General features: G+C 44.7%; 4 protein-coding genes across 4 annotated transcripts; 1 reads left to right on the forward strand and 3 right to left on the reverse strand.

Moving 5' to 3' along the window:
• Positions 1-16: 16 nt before the first annotated feature.
• On the reverse strand, positions 17-1,437 carry ENH_00085620 (hypothetical protein, conserved; the record flags this gene model as incomplete). The annotated part of the gene is made up of 2 exons (XM_013583591.1): positions 17-1,194; positions 1,385-1,437. Coding segments are annotated over 2 exons (1,231 nt in total), but the record flags the coding sequence as incomplete, so codon positions are not given.
• Positions 1,438-1,905: 468 nt separating this feature from the next.
• ENH_00085630 (hypothetical protein) lies at positions 1,906-3,027 on the forward strand (the record flags this gene model as incomplete). Its single annotated transcript, XM_013583592.1, has 3 exons — positions 1,906-2,134; positions 2,504-2,566; positions 2,888-3,027. 3 exons carry the CDS (start codon positions 1,906-1,908, stop codon positions 3,025-3,027), a joined length of 432 nt encoding a protein of 143 aa, XP_013439046.1.
• Positions 3,028-7,309: 4,282 nt separating this feature from the next.
• ENH_00085640 (hypothetical protein, conserved) lies at positions 7,310-8,191 on the reverse strand (the record flags this gene model as incomplete). Its single annotated transcript, XM_013583593.1, has 1 exon — positions 7,310-8,191. One exon carries the CDS (start codon positions 8,189-8,191, stop codon positions 7,310-7,312), a length of 882 nt encoding a protein of 293 aa, XP_013439047.1.
• A 2,079-nt stretch (positions 8,192-10,270) lies between these two features.
• Positions 10,271-10,810, reverse strand: ENH_00085650 (vacuolar ATP synthase catalytic subunit A, putative; the record flags this gene model as incomplete). The annotated part of the gene is made up of 2 exons (XM_013583594.1): positions 10,271-10,455; positions 10,759-10,810. The coding sequence occupies 2 exons, from the start codon at positions 10,808-10,810 to the stop codon at positions 10,271-10,273; spliced, it is 237 nt and encodes a 78-aa protein (XP_013439048.1).
• Between the last annotated feature and the right edge of the window lie 263 nt (positions 10,811-11,073).

Genomic DNA, 11,073 nt, shown 5'->3' on the forward strand with positions numbered 1-11,073 from the left:
GGTCCCCCCCCCAAACCCTCCCAACCCCCTCCTTCCGCACCAGTGGCTGCTGCTGCGTTGTTGAGTTTGAACTCCTCGAACGCCGCATCATCCAGCGGGGGCTGATAGCCCGGGGCCTCCACATCGAGCGGGTCAAAAGACAGTTTTATTTCCAGAAAAGCCACTGTCTTCTTGTCCGTCACTGTGTCCAAACCCTCCTCAAGAGGCTCGTAAACCAAAGACACTGTCGTGTTCCCGCAAGTGTTCTGCTGGTGCAGCCCCCGGTAGCGGCGCTTCAGCTGCTCCGCCAGAGCGATGGCCTGACCAATGGCGTTGCCGGAGGCCTTGATGGTCAGTTGGCGGCGGCGGTGGTCTTCGAGCAGCGCGGCGGCGTAGGCCACGTAGCTGAAGACGCGGCCCATGGCGGTGACGCGGACTTCGTCGCAGCCGAGGGGTTCGCGGGCGGGCCGCACCCGCCGGTACTTCTCCATAAACCCTAATTTAGGGTTTAGGGTTTGCTGCGCCGAGCGGGGGAGGGGGGAGGGCGGCCGCTGCAACGCGCGGCGGCCCGACGCCAGGACAGAGCCGGAAAGGCTCCGGAAAGGAGGAGGAGGATGGTGCTGCTGAGACGCCACGCGAACGCCCAAGACGACGACGCTGCTGCTGCTGCTGCTGCTGCTGCTGCTGCGCTGCTGCTGCTGCTGCTGCGCTGCAGCACACCGTCTTTCGCTTCCCGCCTGCGCTTTTCGTTCGCCCGATGCCCAAACACACCTCTGCTCGCCGCCGCCGCGCGCCCCCAGCCGCCGCCCACGCCCGCCGCCCCGCACCGCCCGGGGTGCTGCTGCTGCATGCCCCTGCTGCTGCTCCGCTGCTGCTGCTGCTGCAGCGCTGCTGCTGCGCCGCTGCAGCGCCGCTGCTGCTGCGCCGCTCCGCACGCTTTCTGCCCCAATTCGCTGTTTACAACGACTCGAAACTCCTGCAGCAACTTCGCTAACGCGCGACGCGCAGAACACGCAGCAGACCCACCACCTCCTCCCCTGCTGCTGCTGCTGCTGCTGCTGCTGCTGCTGCTGCAGCGGCGGCAGCAGCGCGCCCAGTTTCCGCAGTGCAAATACCCCAAACGCTCCCCTTATTTGCTGCTGCGAAGCTGCAGCAAATAAGGCCCAGAAACGCCCGCCCGCAACACGCAGATCTGCTAGACTCGCCTCGCCTCCGCTGCAGCGCAGCAGCAGCGGCGCACGCGCCGCGCTGCTGCTGCTCAACTAATCCTCCCGAAAATAAAGTCCAACTCTGCACTTTTAATTCATATTTCTGCTTTCAAAGCCGCTTTCCACTTTTATTAAAGTGCTCTTCCACTTCCCGCAGACGCCGCGGAGCCGCGCGCAGCGCCGCCGGGTGTGCGTACACCTCAAGTGCCGCGCCGGGTGCGCCGGCTCGCCAACAAGAAACGAAACTCATCACTTTATTTCCTCACTTAAAAGTAAATTAATTCAAGTTTTGTTTCTCCCAAGTTCTGCTGCACTGCGAAGTCTCGCTCCGCCAGCAAGGCCACGCCCCGGGGGTGGCCCGCTGCTGCTGCTGCTGCTGCGTTTAGCAGCTACGCTGCTGCAGCAAGAAGCAGCGAGTGCTGAAACAAAGCGGCTGGAACTATTTGGACGCGCTGCTGCTGCTGCAGTGCGCCCCTGCAGCAGCAGCTGCTGCTGCTGCTGCTGCTGCTGCGCTGCTGCAGCACGTGGGGAGCTTCGAAGTCGCTCAGTTGTTTCTCCGCAGCCGGTGAAGCCCACACGGCGGTGGCCCCTCCAGTGCAGCAAACCCTAAACCCTAAACCCTAAACCCTAAAGCGCTTAAGCTTACCCAACAGCTCTGCAGCAGAACGCCTCAAGTCTCTTACTCTGTCACTTCTGCTATGAAAGTTTTCAAATAAATATGTGTTGGGGCAACAGTAACATCGGAAATAAATCCGAAGAAAAGAAGCAGCAGCAACTGCTACTGCTTTTGCTGCTGCTGAGGCTGTCACTGCTGCTGCTGCTGCTGGCTTTGCTGCCGCCGTTGTTGCTGCTGTTGCTGCGGCGATCACCGCTGTTATGGTTGCTGCAGTTGGTGATCTTGCTGCTGCTGCTGCTGCTGCTGAATCGGAATTCAGGTGTACGTACACCTGGAAGGAGTGCGGAAAATGGTGAACAGAAAGCCCCTCATTTTCCTTTTTTTGTTTTGCGCAAAAAGGCGGAGTTCGAATTGCATTAATGTTTGAGATCTGGAAAGCAATAATTGGAATTAAATGCAAAATAAATAATTGTTGAAAAATAAAAAGTGGAAACAAACCCCGAAAGAAATTCTGCACGCTGCCGAGAAAGCCTTTCTTTCTTTCCTTCATGACCTGGAGAGAATTTTGTTTTTGAATGTTGAAGAGAATTAATTAATTATTATTTTTGAAAGAATTAATTAATTTTTATTTTTGAAAGAATTAATTAATTAATATTTCGTTTTTAAAATTTTTCAAGTTTTGAATTGTGAACTTCCTCACATATTGCAATTCCTCTTCGTCTGCTCTGTAGAAAGACTCTTTCGCCGCCGCTTCCTCCTCTTGCTGATATTTCGAAAAACAAGACGAATTTGAATTAAATTAAATTAAATTAAATTAAATTAAATTAATTCATTTAATTCATTTAATTCGTTTAAATTCCGAAATTAATTCATAAAATGCATTTAATTCGTCAAGTTCTTTCCGACTTGCCTTCGTGAGCACTTTAATCCTCTCCACCTGCAAAACGAAAAGTTGCAAAAGGGAAGAAGGAGGAAAATTGCGTCAAAATAGAATTAAATAAATTAAATTAAACAATTCAATTGAAATTAACTAAATTTAAATGATTTGAAATCATTTTAATTCATTAAAAAGCCCTTTGCTCACGGGATTGTCCATTGCAGCGTCTTGGCCGTTCAGAAGTTTCCTTGCTGAGGAATCAAAAAGCAAAAACAAAAATGCAAAATAAGAAAAGTTCGAAAATAAAAACATTTGATAAAAAGATTGAAAGTTTTAATTCGAATTAAAAGAAACTTTAAATAAAGAAACCAAATGCAGACTTCATTTTATTCAACTTATTCAACTTGTTCAATTCGTCCAGCTTATTCACTTCATTCAATTTATTCAACTTGTTCAATTTATTCATTTTGTTCAATTCTTTCAACTTATTCAATTTATTCAACTTATTTAATTCATGCAATTCATTCAACCCATTCAACTTATTCAGTTTATTCAATTAATTCAATGCATGCAATTTATTCAATTTATTCAGCTCATTCAGTTTATTCAATTTATTTAACGCATGCAATTTATTCAATTTATTCAATTTATTCAATGCATGCAATTTGTTCAATCTATTTAATGCATGCAACTTGTTCAATTTATTTAATGCATGCAACTTGTTCAATTTATTTAATGCATGCAACTTGTTCAATTTATTCAATTAATTCAAATAACTTAATTAAATTCAATCAAGTCCACTTGAGACTTCAACACCTTTGTCTTAATTCTGAATTGAAAGTTGAATTAAAATCTGAAATGAATATTTGTTGAAGACAATAAGATTATTCATTTAATTAAAATGAACAATTAAACTGAATTAACTTTTGAATCAAAAACTAATTCAAATTGGAATAAAGTGTTTATTTGAATTCAACTTGAAGTTCAGACCAGACCATTCAATATTGAATTGAGGACTGCGCTAAAGATTGAATTAAATGTGAAATTGCATGAATAAACTCAATTAAATTCAAAGTAGTTTTAAATTAAATTAAATTAAAATTAATTTAAACTTCAACAAATTGTTCATTTGAATTCAATTCAAAATTCAAGTCTCACCGTCGCTGCCAATCTGCTGGGACTCCACCAGCATTTTCTCGTAGAGTTTGTTGAAGCTCATCATGGGCTGTTGGTGTTGAGTTCAATTCAAGTTAATTTAAATTGAATTTCAATTAAATTGAATTTGAATTAAATTGAATTCAATTTAAATAATATCTCAAAGAAAAGACGAAAGAAAGAAAACTTCAAAGTGCAGCAGCAGCAGCTTTCTCACCTTCGGCGAAATTATTATCAAAGGAGTCTTCTTCGCCGGAGCCCCAGCAGCAAATCCTGCTGCTGCTGCTGCTGCTGCTGCTGCTTCCGGCTCCCCTCCGCCGATCCCTGGGTATTCTGGGGCGAACAAAACTCATTAATGCGGCCTGGAGCAGCAGAAAGTGACCAGTGGTCCAATTCACGAATGTCCAGTTTGATTCCGTTTGCAGTGGCCGCCGGCATGGAAAGCTGCGCAGTGTCAATGGCAGCTTGCGCTCCTTCTCCGCGGGAATGCAAGTGTTGTTTCAGTCTGCAGATTTAAAAATATAAAAGGAAGTTCTAAAAGCAAAATAAATGCCAAAAAGTTGAAATTCTTTCCAGATTCGCCGCTGCTCACTGCGCTATTTGCTGCTGCAGCTCGTTCAACTGTGCGTTCTGCTGCGCGATGATGGAATCCAAAGAGTCGCCTGCAGTTGATAATCCACTTCATGTTCATTCAAAAAAAAAAGAAAAACAAACTGACTTCCGGAAACAAAAGTGCAGCCAGAAAGAAACAGAGCCGCGAAAGCGGCGATACTCCAATTGCAAAATGGCATCTTCTGAGCAGCAAATGCAAAAAGAGGGAAAGCTGCGTTAAATGCGCATGCAATTAGCAGCAGCGCCTCCTCTGTGGGGTTTAAATGCAAATAAAACCCATTAACACTTTTATTTGCAGAAAGGGAAAAAGTCAAACGGCAAAAGAAAAGACTTTCAGTTCGAATCTTAGAAGCAGCAAAGATGCCTATACACCTCAACACACGAAATGAAAAAAGTGGAAACTCTGTCTTTTTGAATTATCGCGTTGAACGCCTCAACAGAAAGTTTAAATAAATATATTTTAGCTAAAAATATTCTTTAAAGTGAGTTTCTTTTTCAGATTCGAAGCTCCATCGCAGCAAGGTTTGATTTGAACATGGTGCTGCAGCTGCAGGGCCATTTTGTTCTCCTTTCAAACTTTTGGTGCAGAAAAAAAGATTTTAAAAATTCTTATTCATCTTTTTGACTGAAAAGCCCCAGCCACGCATGCTGCAGAATCCTTTTTGAGCTTGCAAGACATCAGCTTGCATTTGTTTCATATTAGTGATAAGTACCCTAATATTAAAATTTAAGTACCCCACTATTAAAAGCAAATAGTTGCAGCGTGCGTTGAAAAATAAACACTGGCGCGGACTGTTGATAAATTCTGCTTCAAGATAGCATATCTGAATCTAGATAAAAGAAGGCTCAGCAGCAGCAGCAGCAGCAGCAGCAGCAGCAGCAGCAGCAGCAGCTGGCTTCTTCGAGCTAGTAAGGTTTGTTGCAATTAGGTACTTTTTCATAAAGTCAAATTGTCTAATTGAAAAGCTTGTCATTACTTTTGTTGCAAACATTAAAAGCAGAAAATATGAAAAGTGCCGCGGCCTAACTTGCAATCCTGGCTGCAGCTGAAGTTCCTCCTGCCACATTTGATTGGATAAATTTTTTAATTTTGATTTAATGCTTTCAAATTTATTTAATTACTTCATAATAAACCAAAAATAAAAGAATAAAGAGGAAAATAAAGGAAAGTCGAAGACAAACAGCAATTCTCTAGGGAGTTTCGTCTTCGCCGCAAATGCAACATTTTGCAAATATGCAAATTGCGAAAAGGAAATGCCACTTATTTGTTTTTAGAAACAAAATGGAAGCAAAAATGCAATTTAGAAGAACACAATGCCATTTATTTAAATCTGGAAACGAAATATGAACAAATGTGCAGATTATGAGAACACAATGCCATTTATGCGAATTAAGAAAAATAAAATAAAATATGCAGATAAGAATATCAAAATGCCACTAATTTGAATTTTGAAGCAAAGTGTGACTAATTGTGCTAATAATAAGAGTGTAATGCCACTAATTTGAATTTAAAAGCAAAATTCGATAAAATGAAAACCAGATTTGCATGCAGTTGCATCTTCTGCATGCGAAAAGGAGCAAAACAGAAAAGCCGATTGCAGAAAAGATGAAAAGCTTTTAAATCAATTTGCTTTCTTTAGACGAAACTGGAGAAGGGAGAAAGTAGATTTTGGAAATAAAAACGCGAAGACAAATCCTTTTTGGAAAATATATTTAAAAATAAAAACGCTGAGACAAAATATTTTTCGTTTTGTTTCGTTTTGGCAGCAAAAGAGGCAAAAGTGCATTTCTTTCGGGAAGTTGCAAACGGCCGAAGACGAACATTGCGGAAACGGACTTGAAGGATCCGCGGTGGACTTTATGAAAAGGAATAAACTTTTGGTTTTTTTGCATTAAAAATTCTATTTAAGATTTAAAAGTGCAAATATATATTGCAGATATTGTGCTGCTGGAGTTGAAGGGAAAAACAGCTGGCTGCAGCTGCGGGCGCCACTTGCAAACGACTTAGTTCAGAACTGCTTCCCTAAAGACGGAGTTGTTTGGACTTGAAAGAAATAAAAGACTTTAAATGATTTAATTCGAAAGAAAAGAAACAAAAGGAAGAAGTTTCGTTTTCGAATTTGCACAAGTGAACATTCAAGTTCAAGTTCGTCCACTGCGCGTCGTGCAGGTGTCGAAACCTTTAGCTCGCGATTTCGCATGCATGCATGCAGTTTCGTTTCACTTCAACTCTTCAATTCAATTTAATTAATTAATTAATTTAATTTAATTCATTTAATTCAAGAAATTCCTTCGAAGAAACCTACGCAGCAGGTTGCCTTTTGCAGCGCCACAGCCGCAGCTGCTGAGACCTCCAGGGCCTCCAGAACAATTCAAAAATTTCACCAAGTACTTTCTCACAGTTCAAGTCGAGCGAACAAACTTGTACCTGCAGTTGAATTCAACTTGAATTAACTTGACTTTCTGACTTGAATTAATTTGAATTAATTTGAATTAATTTGAATTAATTTGAATAATTTGAATTAATTTGAATTAAACTTGAATTTCAACTTAACTTGCATTAAGCTTTCACAAGCCGACTCCGGCGATCCCGGGACAAGGGGACGGAAAAGACAAGAAACAAACAGAGAACAAACCGTGTAAAACAAATCCTTAAGAGGCGACGCTGCTGCTGTTGCTGCTGCTGCTGCTGCTGCTGCTGCTGCTGCTGCACCTGCTGCACCTGCTGCTACTACTACTACTACTGCTACCGCTGCTGGCGCTGCTGCTGTCACTCCTGCCACGCCGCTGCTGCCGCCGCCGCCGCTGCTGCCGCTGCTGCTACCGCTGCTGCTGCTGCTGCTGCTGCTGCTGCTGCTGCTGCTACCAGTTTCCGTTCAAGTGGCTGTCGACAGTGCGGGCCATGACGGCGTAGGCGAACAAGTTGGGGGAAGGGACATTGCGGGCGACTCTGCGGGTTTGCTCGGCGAGGCGGTTGGGCAGGCGGCTGAGGAAGTCCGCCGCGAGAGAGTCTTCAGTCCTTTTGACTTCGGAGTTGGTTCTTTCGCAAAGTCGCGCGTAAGAGTCGTGGAGAAGGCCGAGTTCGACGTAGAGTTTGAGGGCCTTGTGGGGGGGGGCCCCGCGGAGTTCGCGGCGCAGGAAAGCCTCGGGGTTGCCCAGGCACAGCAGCCGCAGCATCACCTCCACCAGCGTCCGGTAGTCCCGCTTCCGCCCCGGAAACAGCATTTCCGTGCGCTTTCTGTAAAAGTAACGCACAGTGGCTTCCATTTGGCCTTCGGCGATCTCGAGAAGCTGCTGTTCGCGCCGAAAACGGGCCGCGAAGGCTTCGATCGAGCACAGGAACTTGTCCACCTCCAGGTACGAAACTGGCACGGACTGCAGCCGCCGCAGGTGGGAAAGCGCCTCTTTTTCCGCAGAACTGCTTTCGCAAACACTCAAACTCGCAGACTCGTAAATTCCTTCCGCAAAAAGTCCAGAAGAAAAGGAACTGGCGAGCGCCGACTGCGGCGGCGCGCCCGCGTCCTGGGGTGTACAGGCAGCTCCCGCCCACACCCGCGCCGCCGCCAGCGGCCGATCCAGCAACTGCGGAGCTCCAGTTGCTTCTCTTTCCTTTATATTTCCCATTTGATCATTTAAAAGCATGTGAACTATATGCTGGGTCAGCTGCGGCGCGGGGTCTCGCGCAGCGAACGCGTCGGCTCCCTGCTCGGTGGGGGGAGCCACCGTGGGCGCAGCACTCGCCATATCTTCGAGAAATTAGCCCTAAATCGGCCACAACTCACGCGCTCGCACCTTTGCAAGAAACTCTCTTCTTTAAAAAACAACTCAAGCATTGAAGTGCCAGAAACGCCGCCTCCAACGCGCACCGCAAACAGACCATCGAGGCAACTAGCCCCGGGCAGCCCACGCGCACGGGCGCTGGGCTTCTGCAGCCGCCCTGCACGGCTCCGCGAACCCAACTTCGCACAACTTTTCGCCCCAAAAATCCCCCTTTTCCGCCTTTTTCTTCCTTAATGACCTTTATTTTCATTTATGCAGCCTTTTCAGCCTTTTTTCTCGAAAAAACCCGGCCAGATTCCACAGCCGAGACCTCCCCGGGCAAGGCCGGGCGCCCTGCCGTCAGGCCCCAACGCTGCAGCAGCCTCACCTGCCCGCGGCGAAGTGCAGCAAATGCGGGTTGAATTTGCCGCTCTTTTCGGCTTTTCTCCATTAAAAATGAAATTAATTATTTTTAATTTCATATATTGCACTTATTTGGTCCTTTAGAGGCCTTGTTTAGCTCTCCTCCCGCACGCCTCCGGAGCGCCCGCAGGCGGAGCGGCCCCACAAACCCGTGCCAGTGGCTCTCCCGCTCCCGCGGCTCTTCCGAATCAATAAATTGATTTTCTTTTTATTTTAAACTTTTAAATTTAAAAAAATAAATTAATTCCAAATAAAAATCCTTCAAAACGCCCGCCGTCTCGCCGCGCAGCCCCCGCCGCTGGGAAATCGTGCACAGGCGGCTGCGCAGCCGAAAGCTCAGAAGGCGGAATGAAAGAAAGTAAAAGAAATAAATTAATTTAAAATTAAATTAAATAATATTTTTAATCCTTTTCTTTCTTCCTTTCCCACAAATCCTCCAGAAACCCGCACGCAGCAGCAGCAGCAGCAGCAGCAGCAGCAGCAGCACCAGAGGGAAACCCGTGTTAAGGGCCTGTCCAAGCTGCAGGCAGCCAAACCCTAAACCCTAAGTCCTAAACCCTCAATGCTGAGCCCTGCACACTTAACGCCACGCAAACCCTCGGCGCTAAACCCTAAAATGGGGAGTTCAGAAAATGAGACGCAGAGAGGAATTGCGGAGTTCACTTCAAGTCCAGTGAGGTGTATATACACCTCACTGGGGTGTATATACAGCCAGTAGCCACTTGCAAAGTACAGCACTCAGCTCGAAACGAACTGCAGCGGCTGCTGCTGCTGCTGCTGCGGTGCCGCTACCGCTGCTGTTGCTGCTGCTGTTGCTGCTGCTGCTGTTGCTGCGGTGCGCTACTGCTGTTGCTGCTGCTGCTGCTGTTGCTGGGGTGCCGCTACTGCTGCTGCTGCGGTGCCGCTCCTTCTGCTGCTGCTGCTTCTGCGGTGCCCCTCCTACTGCTGCTGCTGCGCCGTCTTAGCAGCAAGAAATAGAAAAGATGCATGCGATTTGCGAGAGTTAATCCGAATAAGAAATGAAGCAAAGGAGACAAAAGCACATATCTCATGTCTGCTGCCTCCAGGCCATCTTTTGCCGAAGCTCTTTTCTCATTTGTATTGTTTTAATTAATTTAATTAATTAATTTAATTAATTAATTTAATTAATTTAATTAATTAATTTAATTAATTTAATTAATTTGTTTTTCAATTAAAACCAAAACGCATGCAATACACCGCAAAGGCCCGCGCCGCAGCAGGTGTAGCGACAGCGAGGCCGAAACGCCTCCAGTTGCTCTTCAGTAAATGCGCAAATGCAACTAATTAATTAATTAATTAATTGGCAACAAATAAATAAATAAGTAAACTAATTAATTAATTAATTAAATTAATTAATTAATTAATTTAATTGGTTTAATTAATTCGCAAAGAAGGCGCCGCGGCCCCGGCCCCGCTTCGCCGTGGCAGCAGAAGCAGCAGACTTGTTGCCACTTTTGTGTTTAAATGGCATTTTTTGGTTTTAAATGGCATTTTTTGATTTTAAATGGCATTTTTTGGTTTTAAATGGTATTTTTGGAGTTTAAATGGCATTTCTGGGGTTTTAAATGCTATTTTTTGGACTTTAGATGGATGAATCGACCAATAAATGGATTTATTTATTTATTTATCGGCTAAGTTGCGGAGAGCTGTAACGATTTCGTTCTCCAGACTCTTGAAGAAAACCTTGCACTCCTCCTCCGGCTTGAGCGGCGGGAGAAACTTCATACTTGTGATTTTCGAGATTGTGGGCCTCAAAGTGTTATAAATGGTGCCCCAGCCAATTCGGTGTTCACTGCCAGCAGTTTCTGAAAAGAAAAACAAAAAAGATGCAAAAAAAGCAAAAAAATAAAACAAAAATGCAAAAAAATGCAAAAAAATGCAAAAAAAGAAAACTTTTGGCATTTTTGAAGTCCCGGGCGTTCAGGTGTACGTACACCCCAGACGCGGGGACGAAAAGTGGAAAGCCGTTTTCCAACGAAGCAGCTCTTGAAGGCTTTTTAATTTATTATTTTTGGTATTTGTTTGTTTATTTTATTATTATTAATTTATTTTATTGTTTGTTTGGTTGTTTTATCGTTTATTTGTCTGTTTTGCTGTTTGTTCTTTACCCTGCATCACCCTCAGGCACTGGTCGTAGAAGAGGCAAATTGTCTTCATCATCCCCACCGTCTGAAAGAATTAAAAAGAATAAAAACAAAATTAAAAATAAAAATAAAAATAATAATAATAATAATTAAATTTAAATTAATGGTAAAACAAAAACAATAAATAAATCAAATGGATGGACCGAGGTGGAGCAACGCGCAGCACTAATGCATGCACCAATGCATGCACCAATGCATGCATTAGTGCATGCGTTAGTGCATGCATTAATTAATGCATGCATTAATGCATGCATTAATGCATGCATTAGTGCATGCGTT

The sequence above is a fragment of the Eimeria necatrix genome, genomic scaffold, assembly GCF_000499385.1.
Source record: "Eimeria necatrix Houghton genomic scaffold, Enh_scaff996, whole genome shotgun sequence".
Lineage (NCBI taxonomy): Eukaryota > Apicomplexa > Conoidasida > Eucoccidiorida > Eimeriidae > Eimeria > Eimeria necatrix.